The sequence below is a fragment of the Eumetopias jubatus genome, unplaced genomic scaffold, assembly GCF_037043125.1.
Source record: "Eumetopias jubatus isolate StellerSeaLion01/CBP00866 unplaced genomic scaffold, mEumJub1_p1.0 scaffold_2, whole genome shotgun sequence".
In the NCBI taxonomy this organism is placed as follows: domain Eukaryota; kingdom Metazoa; phylum Chordata; class Mammalia; order Carnivora; family Otariidae; genus Eumetopias; species Eumetopias jubatus.
The window spans coordinates 117805986-117825161 of record NW_028274808.1 but is presented as its reverse complement, the minus strand read 5'-3'; the positions used below and the strand labels follow the sequence as shown (position 1 = coordinate 117825161).

The 19176-nt window shown below is 37.7% G+C and overlaps 1 protein-coding gene across 1 annotated transcript in view; it reads right to left on the bottom strand.

Annotated features, from left to right (window-relative positions):
- TACR3 (tachykinin receptor 3) overlaps positions 1 to 18271 on the bottom strand; it is a 74655-nt gene extending 56384 nt beyond the window's left edge. Inside the window, exon 1 of the mRNA XM_028091229.1 lies at positions 17736 to 18271. Coding sequence (XP_027947030.1) covers positions 17736 to 18271 — 536 coding nt within the window. The remainder of the gene's footprint in view (positions 1 to 17735) is intronic.
- Between the last annotated feature and the right edge of the window lie 905 nt (positions 18272 to 19176).

Below are 19176 nucleotides of genomic sequence, written 5' to 3'. Positions count from 1 at the left end.
TTGGTTCTTGTTCAACAGTTCCAAATTTTTTCATTTATTATAACTTATAATACTTTCTCATTCTCATTAGCAATTCCCTTTATTATTATTTTTATTATTAACAAACATTTCTTGGTTAGTCCCACCAACTCTCAGAAAAACCGTAGTAGACTATTTTAGATTCTATTCAACTTCCACTGTGGTTTTACTAGAATTACATTGAGCCTTAAGACAATGATTACATTTTTACTATTTAGTTTTTTTACTATATGTCATTTTCAAGCCTGTGTGTGTGTGTGAAGTTTATTTCATATAGTTCTCACATATTGTGTTTGGGGATAAATATTTGTTTATCATGTTAAGAAAGTACCATATATTGTAATTCACCAAGAATTCTGTTAGGAATGTGTATTGAGTTATCTTGGATGCATTTCAAAATTCATTTCGATGATCATTTGCTTATTTTTGACATTATATATTAATAGTTTCTGGTATTCAGCCAATTCCTATTTCCCTGGGTTGTCTTTCCTACTGGATGCTTCCTTTCTCCCATTTTCCTTTTAAATTCTCTTTGCACAGCTATATAATTTGTATCTCTGACAAAGGTACTTTTTTTTAGTTTTTATTTATTTTATTTTTATTTTTTTATTAAATAATTTTATTATGTTATGTTAATCACCATACATTACATCATTAGTTTTTGATGTAGTGTTCCATGATTCATTGTTTGCATATAACACCCAGTGCTCCATTCAGTACATGCCCTCTTTAATACACATCACCAGGCTAACCCATCCCCCCACCCCCCTCCCCTCTAGAACCGTCAGTTTGTCCATGGTTTGTCTCCCCCTCTGATTTCCCCCTCTTCATTTTTCCCTTCCTACTATCCTCTTTAGTTTTTATTTAAATTCCAGTTAGTTAACATACAGTGTAATATTAGTTTCAGAAGTACAATATAGTTGATTCAACACCTCCATACATCACCCGGTGCTCATCACAAGTGCCCTCCTTAACCCCATCACCTGTTTCACCCATTGGCCCCCTCACTTCTCCTTTGGTAACCATCAGTTTGTTGTCTATAGTTAAGAGTCTGTTGCTTGGTTTGCCCCCCTCTTCTTTTTTCCCCTTTGCTTATTTATTTATTTCTTTAAATTCCACATATGAGTGAAATCATACGGTATTTGTCTTTCTCTGAGTGATTTATTTTGTTAATTATTATACTTTCTAGCTCTATCCGCATCATTGCAAATGGCAAGATTTATTCTTGAATAATATCATAATTATGTTTGGCGAATAGAATGGTCTATATGTACTATCTATATAGTGTGCAAATGCCTGAGACAAAAGTATTTATTTGTTACCAAACTTAGGCAATTAGGTTGTGATACTTGCCATGCCAGCAGTTCTCACTTTACCAAGTATTATGGCAACATCAAAATGACCATGTAAGTTGAAACTGTGCAAAATGATCTTAATAATCAATGAGAAGGGCGCCTGGGTGGTTCAGTCATTAAGTCATTAAGTCTGCCTTCGGCTCAGGTCATGGTCCTAGGGGCCTGGGATGGAGGCCCGAATTGGGCTCCCTGCTCAGCGGGGAGCCTGCTTCTCCCTCTCCCACTCCCCCTGCTTAGGTTTCCTCTCTTGCTGTGTCTCTCTCTGTCAAATAAATAAATTAAATCTTTAAAAAAAATAATGAGAAAAATGACAAATTTTCTGGGACCTTTAAAAATTTCTGTCAAAAATTTTAAAAATCTTACTTTCAGTTATGTATACATAAGGAAATGAAAAAATAGTAAAACTAATATTTCATACAGTGTAATTTTAAACAGAAATGTTAGAAATAAGTTTTTTTTTCTTTTTTGTAAAAAATACTTTCTTTTGTAAAAGTATCACAGGACTTCTGGTTTCTGGTTGTGCATATAGGGAGCTTGGAAGCTGCTACCCCATCCTAACAAGTGAAAAGGTGCACAGACTGAAAAATCAACAACTATTCCCAGATCTGGAAGAGAGGGTAGGATGCAGGGAAAAACCACTGTCCCTAAGATTGGGCAGACAGGCAACTATCTGAGCAGAGGCACACAAGCAAAAATTCCATCAGAACTAGTGTATGGTTAGGAAAACCTGCGCTGTATTATGTGAATTGCTGGAGGCTCTGAGTGGACATATCTGAGTGTTAAAGACTTCAAGGAGGCCCAATCATAAGGGAGCCCCCACAATATTATCAGATTTATCTCCAGGAACTTGACCATGTTACCATGGTAACTATCATGCTCTGGCAAGGAGAGGGGAAGAGGAACCAAGTGAAACACATGAAAGACTGTTCTTAGTAAGGTCTGCCTGCAGGGGAAACTAGTTATCCAGAGTCTAATCAGATAGGGTATTATCAGAGTCTAACTGTCCCGGGGGAAAGTTATACCCAAATCCAGCCCCAGATGGCTTTCCAAGTAGAAGGGAGATATCCCACCCTAGCCCACTCTAGCTACCCTGTGCCATCTAAGGGGGAAGAAAAAAAAAAAACAAAACACTTCAGAAGTTCACAGGCCAGAGGCATGCGCTCAGTAAATGACTAGCCCTAATCACAGGACTCAAGACCACGTGCCCTTTCTTCACACCTCAGCACCACATTACAGTTAATATGACTTGGTAACTAAAATTTTAGCCATGTTCTTGAGAGGACTGATATATAACTAAATCTGGTAACTGAAATTTGTGCCAAGTGAGAAGTGCATGTATAAAACTGGCAATCTGTTCATACAAATATTTATTCATCTATTTATTTATTTAATCTTCAGCATACGTGTTTTGCTCGTGAGCTGCTAAAGCTATAAAATTGGTATCATTTTATATGTTTCTCTGTTTCATTCCTGTTCATTAAAGATATTTATCAGCAATGGTTCTGTGACTGGTGAATGAGGATTGCCAGTACTAATATAGTATAGTACAGGAAAGATATTTTAACCTATTATTTAAAAAAATAATATTGGATTATCCTCATTTTGTTTGATTCTGAAATATTTCACCATGAAATTAGGATTATGTAAGTCTTTGTTGAAGAGATACTGAAAATATTCTGATTTAAGGAGTAAAATATTTTAAGCTAATGAAAACATGATGTATAGTTTAAGAATTCTGAATTTATTTTATACCATGTAGTTAGCTTACTGGAAAAAACTACGTACATATATCTATTCAATCTGAAGGTATGAAAATCAATATATATGGTGCTGTGCCATCTTTTAAACTTAATAGGTTTATTCATCTGGGAATTCTGAATTGTGATTAATAGTTCTTACTCAACATAACACTCAAATTTATGAGTATTTTATCTTTTCAAAATTGTTCCTTATGCTTTGAAAATCTCCAAGTCTTTTTCTTTATATATAATTCAGCTGGATACTATAATCATGCTTTAGGCTGAATAGAGTATTTAAGTTGTTTTATTTTTATTTTATTTAAATACTACTACTCATAGTTAATTTATTAGGAGATATTTTCTATTCCTCTGTACAATGAACTTTAAAAGATGTTTCTACAATTTCTTTTTCTGTTCTAACACTTCACATGTGCTTTTCCCTACTATGTGTTCTTACAGTTATCATGAACTTTATTGTTCATTCATTTAATTGAAATACAGGTCTAGTCTGGTCCTCATGGAACTTATAACTCAGTAGGACAGACAGACAAAAAACAATAAGCAATAAAGATGAACTAATTATATAGTATTTCAGAAGGTGATACATGTGATAGAGAAAAAAGCAATTTTTTTAAAGCAATTTTAAGTAGAGTAGTCACAGTTCAGAAGTAGTAGAGGGAATGAGAAATGTGGCTATCTGGAGAAAGCATGTTTCACGTAGAATGTAAGAACCTAAAGTGGAAATATGACTAGTATATTGCTGAAACAGAGGAGACTAGTGATAGTGGAGCAGAGTGGTGGAGAGGTGAGTAGCAGGAGATAAGATCAGAGAGTAACAAAGGACCAGTTACTACAAATTCTTACAGACCATTGTAAGAACTTTGATTTCTACCCTGGGAGAACTGGGGAGCTATTGGAGACTTTGCTGAGGGGGAAATGACCAGATTCATTATTAACAGGATCACTCTGGTGGTTTCATTTAGAACAACTCAAAAAGGAGCAAGAGTAGGAGTAGGAAAACAGGTGAGGTGAGAAATGGATTGACTAAGACTGGGGAGGCAATGGTAGACACCTTAAGAAGTGATTAGATTCTACATATATTCTGAAAATAGAGGTGTTAGATTTGCTGATGGATTGGATATGGAATATGAAAGAAGAGATGAGTCAAGAATATGTCTAAAAGTTTTGACCTGAGGCTCAGATTTTTGACCTCAGAAGACTGCAGGAGGAGTAAGTTTGGAGGAATATCAGGAACTCAGTGAAGGCTGGAGACACCTCAATCTCGGTAAAGTCTGAGATACCTGTTAGACATCTCAATGGTAAAGTCGAATAAGTTGTTGGATTTAAGATTCTGGAATATAGCTGAGGGGTTCAAGCTAGATATATTAATTCATTTCATTAGTGTTTGAGCCATATCTACCTCATTTATGCCAAAATGTACCATTCCTATACAAAGTGTAGTACTTAGGAGGTACTCACGAAATACCTGTTGAGTGACTACAAATATTATGAGTTGTGTGCTGGTAAATGTTTAACTACAAGCACTCTGTGGAAAAAAATCAAACTGAAAACAAAACTCTGATTTCTAGTGTTTGCAGATTTTTATGGTGTAAACTCCTACCATGATTTCAGGCTACCAAAGTAACATCGCTAAGTGCAGAGTTGGGAAGATATGTGTGCGAATGATTCCCTTTAGCCAGTATAAAGCAGCTCCAGCACAAAACTAAGCCCACTCTTGTTTAGTGATATAATCATATACTTATTTAATGATTTTTGACTTCTCTCAATCCACTTTCCCCTTCCTTCCTATTCTTTTATTATTTAGTCTATGATCTTAAATGCTGGTTTGAAATAATACTATCTTGGAGGTCAGTCGAAAGGTGGGTGAAATAGGCGATGGGGATCAAGGAGTGCACTTGTCGTGATGAGCTCTGGGTGTTGTATGGAAGTGCTGAATCACTACACTCTACACCTGAAACTAATATAACTGTATTAGTTATATGTTATATGTTATATGTTAGCTGTACCAGAACTTAAAAATTTTTTAATTAAAATTTCTTTAATGTTTTAAAATAAAATAAAACAATACTATCTTCTCTCCCCCCTGAAAAATCATATACATATTTTCCTTACTAACAGGTGTGCATAAAAAAGAATTTTAAATAAGCTTGATAGTTGGGCAGATAGGAAGGAAGAAAATCTCATAGGTGACAATAAAAGCTCAAAATGGGGGATTTAAGCAAATATTTAAAGCCTATGTCACATACCAAACTAAGTTTATCCTTGTACCTTTAGCCGGGCTGTTATATTATCCACACATCTGAGATATTATTATACAATTCTTGGGAAAAAGATTTCACAGCCTACAAAATAATCTATTATAAGGTTAACAGTACTCTCTTGCCAGAGATTTCTTCATAAATTTGAATTCAGCCTAGAAAATGTGTTTAAAATGTTGCCATAAAACATCTACCACAAGAATGTCTATACAAAGCTTAATCAAGTTGTTCTGTTCTGGAGTCCCAACTTGTTGGGCATATAGCTCAGTCACTATTGGTTCTTTAAAAAATACTTACTTAATATTTTAAAAATTTGTACTGTGATAAAACATACATGAAATTTACCATTTTAACTATTTTTAAGTGTACAGTTCAGGTATTACGTACATTCACATTGTTGTGCAGCCTTCACCACTATCTACAGAACTTTAATTAATTAATAATTTGTTTCATATAAAAGAAGTGCATGTTGTAAATAATTTAAAAAGAAAAGTACAAAACAAAATAAAATTCCCTGAAGTCTCACCATTCAGAGCAAACAAACCTTGTTGTACATATGGAATTATATCAGACTGTTAAATCCATAGTCTAAAAATCCCACATGTATTAGAGATTCTGCTGAGTCTAAAATGGGATTCAGACTCTGACTGTGTCTAATGACACAGGTTATGAGCTAAAAAAATTTGGATATTTATGCTAATGTTACTACATTTATACACGTGTGCCTGGAGACTTGAGAGGACTGATGTTATATTCAAAATATTCAAACATATGACTTTTAAATTTCATTTTGGCCTCATAGATACCCCATCATTTATTTGGTCATTTTCTTTTTTTGGGATTTTTAATGTTTTCAGTTAATTTTGGTTTGAAAAATATCCTTGAGGGGCACCTACATGGCTCAGTCGGTTAAGGGTCTCACTCTTGATTTTGGCTCAGATCACGATCTTATGGTCTTGAGATTGAGCCCTGTGATGGGCTCCTGCTTAGGATTTTCTTTCTCCCTCTCCCTCTGCCCCTCCCCTCCTCTCTCCTGTGCATACCCTCTCTCTCTCTCTCTAAAAAAAGAAAAAAAAAGAGAGAGAGGAAAGAAAAATATCCCCAAATATATTGGCAAATTGAACTGCTGAAGGTTTTGACAAAATATATCCAACTGTTAGGCTAAACCATATAAAATATGACATATTAAACTATACAAAATGGCGGGGTGCCTGGGTGGCTCAGTTGGTTAAGCATCTGCCTTCAGCTCAGGTCATGATCTCAGGGTCCTGGGACTGAGCCCCACATCAGGCTCCCTGCTCAGCGGGGAGTCTGCTTCTCCCTCTGTGCTCCCCCCTTCAAATAAATAAATAAATAAATAAGATCTTTAAAAAATAAACTATAAAAAATGGCAATTGCATAGGGCTCAATCTAAAACTATATGTAAAAATGCTCTGTTCATTACATACTTACCTGGGGGTAGCAATCCTTATATCAGACAAATTAGATTTTAAACCAAAGACTATAATAAGAGATGAGGAAGGACACTATATCATACATAAAGGGTCTATCCAACAGGAAGATCTAGCAATTGTAAATATCTATGCCCTTAACATAGGAGCAGCCAGTTATATAAGCCAATTAATAACAAAAGCAAAGAAACACAACGACAACAATACAATAATAGTGGGGGACTTTAACAGCCCCCTCACTGAAATGGACAGATCATCTAAGCAAAAGATCAACAAGGAAATAAAGACTTTAAATGACACACTGGACCAAATGGACTTCATAGATATATTCAGAACATTCCATCCCAGAGCAAGAGAATACACATTCTTCTCTAGTGCCCATGGAACATTCTCCAGAATAGATCACATCCTAGGTCACAAATCAGGTCTCAACTGGTACCAAAAGACTTGGATCGTTCCTTGCATATTTTCGGGCCACAATGCTTTGAAACTAGAACTCAATCACAAGAGGAAAGTCGGAAAGAACTCAAATACATGGAGGCTAAAGAGCATCCTACTAAAGAAAGAATGGGTCAACCAGGAAATTAAAGAAGAATTAAAAAATTTCATGGAAACCAATGAAAATGAAAACATGACTGTTCAAAATCTTTGGGATACAGCAAAGGCGGTTCTAAGAGGAAAGTATATAGCAATACAAGCCTTTCTCAAGAAACAAGAAAGGTCTCAAATACACAACCTAACCCTACACCTAAAGGAGCTGAAGAAAGAACAGCAAATAAAGCCTAAACCCAGCAGGAGAAGAGAAAGAATAAAGATCAGAGCAGAAATCAATGAAATAGAAACCAAAAGAACAGTAGAACAGATCAACGAAACTAGGAGCTGGTTCTTTGAAAGAATTAACAAGATTGATAAACCCCTGGCCAGACTTATCAAAAAGAAAAGAGAAATGACCCCCAAAAATAAAATCATGAATGAAAGAGGAGAGATCACAACCAACACCAAAGAAATACAAACAATTATAAGAACATATTATGAGCAACTCTATGCCAGCAAATTAGATAATCCGGAAGAAATGGATGCATTCCTAGAGATGTATCAACTACCAAAACTGAACCAGGAAGAAAGAGAAAACCTGAACAGACCAATAACCACTAAGGAAATTGAAGCAGTCATCAAAAATATCCCAACAAACAAGAGTCCAGGGCCAGATGGCTTCCCAGGGGAATTCTACCAAATATTCATGTTAAGAAGAATTAATACCTAGTCTTCTGAAATTGTTCCAAAAAACAGAAATGGAAGGAAAACCTCCAAACTTATTCTATGAGGCCAGCATTACCTTGATCCCAAAACCAGACAAAGACCCCATCAAAAAAGAGAATTACAGACCAATATCCTTGATGAACATGGCTGCGAAAATTCTCACCAAAATACTAACCAATAGGATCCAACAGTACATTAAAAGGATTATTCACCACGATCAAGTGGGATTTATTCTTGGGCTGCAAGGTTGGTTCAACATCTGCAAATCAAACAATGTGATACAATACGTTAATAAAAGAAAGAACAAGAACCATATGATCCTCTCAGTAGATGCAGAAAGCGCATTTGACAAAGTACAGCATCCTTTCTTGATTAAAACTCTTCAGAGTGTAGAGATAGAGGGTACATACCTCAATCTCATAAAAGCCATCTATAAAAATCCCACAGTGAATTCATTCTCAATGGGGAAAAACTGAGAGCTTTCCCCCTAAGGTCAGGAACACGGCAGCGATGTCCACTATCACCACTGCTATTCAACATAGTATTAGAGGTCCTAGCCACAGCAATCAGACAACAAAAAGAAATCAAAGGCACCCGAATCGGCAAAGAAGAAGTCAAACTCTCACTCTTTGCAGATATGATACTTTATGTGGAAAATCCAAAAAACTCCACCCCAAAACTGCTAGGACTTATACAGGAATTCAGTGAAGTGGCAGGATATAAAATCAATGTGCAGAAATCAGTGGCATTCCTATACACCAACAAGACAGAAGAAAGAGAAATTAAGGAGCCGAGTCCATTTACAATGGCACCCAAAACCATAAATACCTAGGAATAAATCTGACCAAAGAGGCAAAGAATCTGTACTCAGAAAGCTATAAAATACTCATGAAACACACTGAGGAAGACACAAAGAAATGGAAAAACGTTCCATGCTCATGGATTGGAAGAAAATATATTGCGAAGATGTCAATGCTACCTAGAGCAATCTACACATTCAATGCAATCCCCATCAAAATACCATCCACTTTTTTCAAAGAAATGGAACAAATAATCCTAACATTTGTATGGAACCAGAAGAGATCCCGAATAGCCAGAGGAATGTTGAAAAAGCAAAGCAAAGCTGGTGGCATCCCAATTCCGGACTTCAAGCTCTATTACAAAGCTGTCATCATCAAGACCACATGGTACTGGCACAAAAACAGACACATCAAGCAATGGAACAGAACAGAGAGCCCAGAGATGGACCCTCAACTCTATGGTCAACTAATCTTCGACAAAGCAGGAAAGAATGTCCAATGGAAAAAAGACAGTCTCTTCAACAAATGGTGTTGGGAAAATTGGACAGCCACATGCAGAAGAATGAAACTGGACCATTTCCTTACACCACATACAAAAATAGACTCAAAATGGTTGAAAGACCTAAATGTGAGACAGGAGTCCATCAACATCCTAAAGGAGAACACAGGCAGCAACCTGTTCGACCTCAGCCGCAGCAACTTCTTCCTAGACACATCGCCAAAGGCAAGGGAAGCAAGGGCAAAAATGAACTATTGGGATTTCATCAAGATAAAAAGCTTTTGCACAGCAAAAGAAACAGTCAACAAAACCAAAAGATAACCAACAGAATGGGAGAAGATATTTGCAAATGGCATATCAGATAAAGGGCTAGAATCCAAAATCTATAAAAAATTTATCAAACTCAACACCCAAAGAACAAATGATCGAATCAAGAAATGGGCAGAAGACATGAACAGACATCACTGCAAAGAAGACATCCAAAGGGCCAACAGACACATGAAAAATTGTCCAACATCGCTCGGCATCAGGGAAATCCAAAACAAAACCTCAATGAGATACCACCTCACACCATTTAGAATGGCTAAAATTAACAAGTCAGGAAACGACAGATGTTGGCGGGGGGGGCAGAGAAAGGGGAACCCTCCTACACTGTTGGTGGGAATGCAAGCTGGTGCAGCCACTCTGGAAAACAGTGTGGAAGTTCCTCAAACAGTTGAAAATAGAGCTACCATACAATCCAGCAATTGCACTACTGGGTATTTACCCCAAAGATACAAATGTAGGGATCCGAAGGGGTACGTGCACCCCAATGTATATAGCAGCAATGTCCACAATAGCCAAACTATGGAAAGAGCCAAGATGTCCATGGACAGATGAATGGATAAAGAAGAAGTGGTATATATACACAATGGAATATTATGCAGCCATCAAAAGGAATGAGATCTTGCCATTTGCAATGACGTGGATGGAACTGGAGGGTATTATGCTGAGCGAAATAAGTCAGTCAGAGAAAGACATTTGTCATATGACCTCATTGATATGAGGAATTCTTAATCTCAGGAAACAAACTGAGGGTTGCTGGAGTGGTGGGGGGTGGGAGTGATGGTGTGGCTGGGTGATAGGCATTGGGGAGGGTATGTGCTATGGTGAGCACTGTGAATTGTGTAAGACTGTTGAATCATAGATCTGTACCTCTGAAACAAATAATACACTATACGTTAAAAAAAAAAAAGAAGATAGTAGGGAGGGAAAAATGAAGGGGGGAAATTGGAGGGGGAGATGAACCACGACAGACTATGGACTCTGAGAAACAAACTGAGGGTTCTAGAGGGGAGGGGGGTGGTGGGATGGGTTGGCCTGGTGATGGGTATTATAGAGGCATGTACTTCATGGAGCACTGGGTATTATACGCAAACAATGAATCATGGAACACTACATCAAAAACTAATGATGTAATGTACGGTGATTAACATAGCATTAAAAAAAAACAACAAAAAAGCTTTGTGGCAAAAATAGGGACTTGAAAGAAGATAGGAGTGCATGGAACAGAGATTAGGTCAGTTGAGTTACGGTATGAGAGGAAAAATTAAAATGAAAATTCTTTTTCTCATAAGAGCATTGAGCAAACATGGGGTTTTAAGCAGGGGTGCAGAATCATGTTCTTACATGTTCTTATTTTGAATGCATCATTCTTTGTGTGACCATGATGGTAGCTTGGACTTGGGAAACTGGGGTAGAGACAGAAAAAAGGTAATAGATTTGGGAGCTATTCGAACAATTGAATGGATGCTTGTACTGCTTGTTGAAATGGGGAACACTGGAAAAGGAAAAGGTTTAGAGGTAAGGTAATGGCATTGGGTGGAGTTTAAGGGGCTTTTTATGCATCCAAGTGGAAATGTCAATTAGGTAATTGAATATACATAACCAGAGCTCGCAGAAGGTTTAGACATAGGATTTTAAATTGTGAGGCATTTACTGAGTTTTAAACAAAATATATGTATTGTCTATTAAAAATTTAAAGAACATTATAGAGCAAGATGAATCTGTATATTCTCATATCAAATAATGTCCGAGATTTATAATTTGTTCAATAAAAGTCTAATAAGTTTATTAAATTAAAAATGACAGTAACATGACATTATTTTAGTAATTAAAGGAAAGACATCTGTATTTATGCCTGTATATAATGTACTATGCACGAGAGATGTGTATATATGTCATACATATATGTGAGATTATATACATATCTCACAGAAATGAGAGTTGTAATATGAATATGAAGATCATAGGCTGGCTATATTTGGGGAGTAGGTATGTTAGTCACCATACAGTACTTCATTAGCTTTTGATGTAATGATCCATGATTCATTGTTAGGTATATTGTTGTATTTTTTACACTGTGCATATGTGCCTCTTAAAACGAATGAATGAAATAATACATTGGAATAAAAGACTGGCATAGAGGATAGATAAGGATCAGGGACTGGGGGCTGAAAGGAAGAATATTTAGAGGGCTTTAGCCATACCTTACAACTTTGAGTTCTCTGCTTCTCAAACTATATCCAAAGTTCAGGCGAGAAAAATACTTCTGGGGGAAATGTACCTTATCCCTTCTTGTAGTTTCTTCAATACATCCAACCTGAACATCTGGAAACTATTCAAATAGAGAATTGGGACCTTGAGGATTTCATTCACTGAATTCTGCTTTGGCTCACCCAGAGGAACACTTAACAACCCTTTGTGACAGCATGGGTTAAGACAGTGTCCTCTTTATTACCCAACAAAGAATTTCTTAAAACTCAATACCAGAAATTCCTTAGCCCTTAATGAATGTGTATGTATTATTTTTATGGACGGTGTAAGCTATATTACTAATTGTGTTTTTTTGCATGTACATCAAGAGTTGCAGACATATCTGAAGCTCAACTTTTCATTAATGATTAGAACTCTTTACCTTAAATGTCTGTTATAAATTCACCCTGCTTTTTTAGTATTTTCTCCAGTCTTAATTTTTCATTCATTTATACTTGTCTACTGTACAGATGGTCATGTATCTTTATAATCCAGAAGAAAACCAATTAGATAATAGAAAAAATGGGAGCTCTTTATTCAAAAGTGAAAAATAAGGTGATGGGCTTGGATGAGCTTACCTGGGGAGAGAGGATAAAGTTAGGACAAACTCAGGCCCAGGACTTAGCATTGAGGAACCTATGTATTTAATCACTAGATAGAGGCGGAGAATCAGAAATATAAGCATGGAAGACAGACCAAGGAGGAAGGAGGGGACCTGGGAAGGTGGAAGCCAAGAAGCAGTGAGCTACCTGATAGGAATGCTACTGAAAAATCAAGGAAGTTAAGGAGTGAAATGCCCACTGGGTTTCACAACTTGTCTTCAGATGGAGTTTTGGGAGACGAATTCAGATTTGAGTAGCTTGAGGAGCAAAGAGCAGGTGAAGAAATGGAGATATGGAATCTAAGCAGCCCATAATTTTATGTTTGTTAGACATTTTTTTCTTCTATGAACTCTCTGTTTATGTCTTTTGTTCTTCTTATATTAATGCTGTATCTTCTTATTAGTGTGTAAGAATGTGTTATATTTTAAGGTTCTGTCTTTACACTAGGTCTGTTAAATATGCTGCAAACTTTTTTTCAACATAGTCTTTCCCATTGCGGTGAATGTAACCTTGATATCAACTAGAGTTCTGCTAGCTATAGAAGAGCCACTTGTGATTATATCTTATACTATAATGATCATATGTTTCACCCATTCAATTAATGTATATTTATTGCTTTCACTATGTGCTCATGATTAATTTTATAAGAATTTGCACTATAATTTTAACAGAATGTTCACAGCTCACTACAGCAGTAATTTTAGTAGATATAAATGGGATATTTTAAAAGCCTTAGATAACAACTACAAATTGTAGAAAGAGCTGAAGATTCATAGTAAATACCCTAAAAACAATCTTTTCCCAAACATAGTTTTAGTTACTATTTTGTAAATAAAGCAAAGATAGAGCAATTAATCTTAGGCTAAACTCATCCAATTCATCATCTGGGTTAAATATTGAATCAAGTCTTACCATAACACTAATAAAGAATATTATCTGCATGGATAGTAGCTGTCCCTAAAATAGAGAGGAATGAGGAGTTTGGCTCAGGGCACCGGAATTAAAGACCGATGAGGGAGTTTTAAAAAATTTACTGAAGTGTTTATATCCATAATATTCATAGCAGTGATGTAAAAGTAACCACAATACATTTAGGTAATTTTTATCACATTGAGTACTCATGATTTTTTTTAAGATTTTATTTATTTATTTGACAGAGAGAGACACAGCAAGAGAGGGAACACAAACAGGGGGAGTGGGAGAGGGAGAGGCAGGCTTCCCGCGGAGCAGGGAGCCCCATGCGGGGCTCGATCCCAGGACACTGGGATCATGACGTGAGCCAAAGGCAGACACTTAACGACTGAGCCACCCAGGCACTCCGAGGCCTCATGATTTTTTATAACTACCTATTTTTAATTTGTCCACAATAAACTTCAAAATAAATAGAGGTTCTATGAATACTCTGCATAACAGCTTTATGAAAAAGGATCCTCCTAAAGAAATTAAAAAAAAATGGAGAGTAGCATATAAGATCAACTTTTATCTATTTGGATGAAAAATAAAACAGTTCAGTTAGATAAAATACTTCTCTTACAATTATTCATGCTGGGCGTGTGTCCCTGGATTTGAAGAATATAAAGTATTTTTTGCTGTCTTTGTTAATGTTTTAGGACTATTAAATAAGACATATTGAAATAGTTCCCTAAGATTTCCAGGTAAGAAAGAGTGAATGTCATTTAAAAAATTCTCTAATTAAATATTACAATCAATACTGGAGTATGAGCTCTGAAATTTTCCTTTACTACATATTAATAAACCCTTCCTAGAGTTTCTAACTTAATCTCAAAAATGTGCTTAGAAACGGAAGAAAAAATTTTCTGTTTTTTAATATATTCCCACATATCAAGTGGTATATGGCCATAAACAAATAAAATGACAATATTTGTATTATATTAATAATTTTCTATTATCTACATTCTCAATTACAACAAAGGTACTATATACATAAGGTGTTAAATGTACATTTAAGATATATAATATATAGATATATAGTTTATATAGTATAAACAAGCACTAAATTCTAATTTAAATGAAGGTAATAATTTGTCTAATTAAACTCTACAATCATCAGAATTCCTTAGGAGCCATTTTACTAACATAGAGGCTGAGAATAGCACAGACCCTTGAGCGGGTTACAGTGGTTTGAATCTTGGCTCTACTGCATGATCTTGGGAAAGTTTAGCATCTTTTGAATGAATGTTATGTTTAAATGTTAAAGTTAAAAATGGTAAATTTGGGAAGGATGGTGAAGAGAAACATTGACCTGATTGGCAAATAATTCCAGTGTGTGTGTGTGTGTGTTTGTGTGTGTGTGTGTGTGTGTGTGTGTGTGTGTGTGTGTGTGTGTATGTGTGTGGGTGTGGGTATGGATGTGTGGGGATGCTGAAGTAGACTTCCAGGCAAGAGGGAACTGTGTAGAACTGAAAGATGGTTTCTGAGCCAATAAAAAGAGTTTTGCAGAAATTTTTAACAAAACAAAAGGTAACATGTATCAGGGTAAGACCAGAACCTGTGACCTCACATGCACATATTTGGTAGAATTACTAGAATTATACAAAAACAAAACAAAACAAAACAAAATGTGTGGCAGTTAGCTTGATGTTCTCCATTTGTAAAATACATGTGTTCATTAGGGGAATATCTATAGTCAGGTCTAAAATTTCCAAGTTCATAGGAGATTGTAACCATTTTGCTCTAGCTGAAGAAAAGCCATTTGTGCCTGAGTCAAAGCTGAAGTAGTTTTCAAGCTCAGAGGATCTTTTTGATTTTATGCAGAGGGACAGAGTGAGTTAAATATGTTTTCTATTTAGGCTGGGAGAATACAATTCAGTTCATATTAAATGAGGATAGAAAACACAATTCAATAAGACAAGTATTCACATCACAGTCTAAATGATGTATTCCTTTATCAATAAGAACTAATTAGGGAACTAGTAACCTTTATGATTATTTCAATAAAGCATTAATTACACAGGAAAATATAATTTCTGTGAGCACATACTATTGCCTATATCCTATATGGGGTGGGGAGTCCATGCAGCCATAACCAAAGGCACCATGACTCACCTGAAATTTCTCAGAGAGGGTCAACCTTGCAAACTTGAATCTATAAAGTAATGGCAAATACCACAGGACTAGCTTTTCCAGTTCATGTTTGATAAGACACTAGTGTAGAAAGATTCCATCCATCCAGCAAGGATGGTAAACTATTGAAAATTCTAATAACTTGTTATATTTGAATGATCTTTGATTCTAAAAATTATCTTAAACAGGTTTTTCTATAGGTCTGTATTGATTTTCATCAATTGAGTGCACAAAATATTACTTTAAGTAACAGTTTTTAAAAACATTTTCAGTAACAAAGCTGAGCATGCTTCAAATTTTGTTGCAAATTACATGCTTGATAAATTTTGCATTTTTTTGCTGATTAAATAATGTTTTCTACTAAAGAAATAGTAAAGAAGAAGTAAAGTATTCATTAATTTCAAATCAGTGACTGTGATGACATAGCATTATATTATCACTTAAAATAACTCCAAGACCACTTCAGATTTTGTCTAACTGTTGGCAGAAAATAACTGGAAAAGTACCACTTTTTTCCCCTCAGACTTGAAATACCAATTTCACAACACTAAAATTTCATCAAATCTCATTAGGAATTATTAATATTTCAAGAAGATTGTGAGAATTTTATAACACGATATGCTAATTCCCTTCCTGATCCCATTGAAAATCACATGTTTACAAGTAATTTAAAAAAAGAAGGAAAAGGAAACCAAAACAAAACAAAAGGGAAGATGCTCAAGCTAAAGGAACATTTGTTTCTATCTTGGTGGAGCAAAATTAGAGGCAATTTCACCTATTCCTCAACTTGGAGCTGATTTTGTTCCTTCTTTGCACTCACTCGTGTTCCTACAAAAGTGAGGGAAGAGATACATGTGGAAGATCAGAGATAAAGGGAAGATCAATTTTAGAGGCCTTCTAAAAATGCTAATGTAGTAAGAATATTAAGTCTCATTTCATTTTGAAACAGGTTGTTAATATAGAAAAAAAGTGCTCTTTTCTTTTCATGGTCAAGAACTTTGAGGCTTGAAGTTAAAGTCACGTCACCCCCCTACATCCCCCATGCAGCTGCCAGTCACAGAACAGACACGAATCAACTGGTGGTGTTGGGTTTTAGAATAATACTGAATTAGTGTAACCAGCTTTCAGTAATAAGTAGGGGTTTACCATTGTCTTAACACAATTAACACAATTATGCATATTTCATAATGTTCAATAGGAGAAAGCAAATGCAAACAGAAATTTTAAAAACTAAATTATGAGGACAAATATTGGCAGTCTGTCAGGCTTCTTTTAATTGCTTAAGGATCTCAGAATCCCCACTGTAAATGGGGGAACATTCTAAAAAATCATCTTAAATAGCTATAAAGTGGTACATCTCATTATTTAGGATCCTCCCCCCATCGTCTGAAACATTTGGCTGAAGGTAATCTTCCAGGAACAAGGTGTACCCAGGTCATAGCCTCCTCAGATTATTGAAAGTGAAATCTAACCCAAGTCACTGTGGAAACTTTCAGCATAAAGCAATCTTTTGGAGGACATCGTTACCTCTATTGGATGTTCCATGACTGGGGGGCCAAGCCAATATTGGCCTTGGAGCAAGGATAGGGAATAGGGCTGGTGGGGTTGAGGACCAGCAGACCAGGGAGAGGGGGGAAGGGTGGAGGGTGACTCATCCTCCATTTCTCTGACAGAATAGTGACTGACAGAGAGAAGGAAGACCAAAAAGTACCCTTTACAGAGAATGTAAGTTTTGTAGCAATAGTTTGAAGCCATTTGGGAAACTTGCTAGGATTGTTTCTAGCTGAGTTTGTCCCTCTTGGAATGACAGATTTTCCCCGTCTCCCTCCTTGGTCTTCTCAGTCCCTCTAGATGCTCTTAGTGGGATCAGGGGTTGGGGAGAGTGAGGGAGGCCATAGAAGCAGAAGCTGGTTCAGCCAACACCATGTGTTGGTGACCTCCTTTCTCCAAGAACTCTTTCCTAGGCCCTTTCCTTTCATCAAATCCATCTTGTTACCATGTCCTTGGTAACCTTATCCCACTGCCCAGGTCTTCTCTCTCCCTTTTCCCCCATTCCTCCCTATTCTCTCCTCACCTGTCCACCGCAATGGCCGTCATAGAGTAGATGCTGGCGAACACCGCTGTGATAGGAAAGAAGTTCTGGAAGCGACAGTAGTTGGCGCCGAAGTACCACTCGCTGTGAAGCGCATAGATGAAGTTGACTAAGGTGTTGAAGGCAGCCATGGAGGCGTCGGAGAAAGCCAGGTTCACAAGGAAGTAGTTGGTGATGGTCCTCATGCGCTTGTGGGCCAGGATGATCCAGATGACGATGAGATTCCCGAAGACCGCCACGGCCACCACCACGCCGTATGCTAGGGACCAGAGGGCGATGCGCCAGGACGGCTGCACGAACTGGTTGGTGAGGTTGGCCCGGGGCTGCGTAGGCGCCGGGGAGGCAGCAGGCAGTCCCGGCGCGGAAGAGGAGGCCGAGAGGTTGCCGGCTTGGACCAGCAGATGCAGCCACTCAGCCTCAGCCGCCCCTGCCGCGAGCGCCGCACTCAGGTTCCCGGCGTCCGCGCCCGCGGTGCCCGCACCGTCCGTCCAGTTTGCGGCTGCGGGGAGAGAGCCCATCGCCACGGGTCTGCAGCCCCGGATCTCCCCACTCACCGCCGCCAGCCGGAGCCGACTCCCTCGAAGTTCTTCTCTGCTTCCTGGTCCCTTTGCTGCTGGGCGGACCTCAGCCCCTCCTGGAAGCAAGGTGGAGAAGCTACCGCAGCCCTTGCTGGTTATGAGATGCTTGGAGCCAGCAGGTGATGCGTAACAGGGGAGTCACTTTCTCGGAGGAGTTTCCGACTCGAGCAGGCAGGAAGAATGAGATGGGAGGGAAGGGAGACGTTAGGAGCTGTCACCAGCGGGGAACTCCGGGGTTGCCTCTTCTCTGGTTCCCGGGCCCTGGCTGGAGCACTGAGGTTCAGGCGCTGCAGCTGGCTTTATAGTCTCGTACAGTCCCCTGCTTTGGTGACGTTGTGGGGGCCGCGGAGCTGACGAACCCCTTCGCAGGCTATGATTGCGCTCCTTTCCTCCGTCCTGCCCTTCGTATTTCATTCATTCGCTACTTGTAGCCACGCAGCTGGAGCGTGGCGGGTTGAGACACTCAGGAAGGGCTGCATTTTCTCAGTTGTAATTAAAATCTGTACATGATTGATTTTTCCTTTTTTAACTTCAAGATATTTTTGCTGAGGTCCCTGCTCTCAGACATTTCTTATGAGCTGTTCTTTTCTAAACCAATTAAACCATTCATCCCTAAAGCAGAGGCACTATCCCAGATTTGTCGTCAAGAGCGTGTGTGTGTGTGTGTGTGTAAACTGCTGCAGGCTGCGGGTACAGCTAGACGCTCACTTTGGTAGGTGTCGCTGGCCTTTGGAATTTCGCTCCACTTTCTGCTTGTGTGTGTGTTCTCACTTCTCAGATCCCTTTTCCTCACCCACTTCCGAAGTCTACCCATTTGTCCTATTCTAATCTCTGTCACCAGAAAT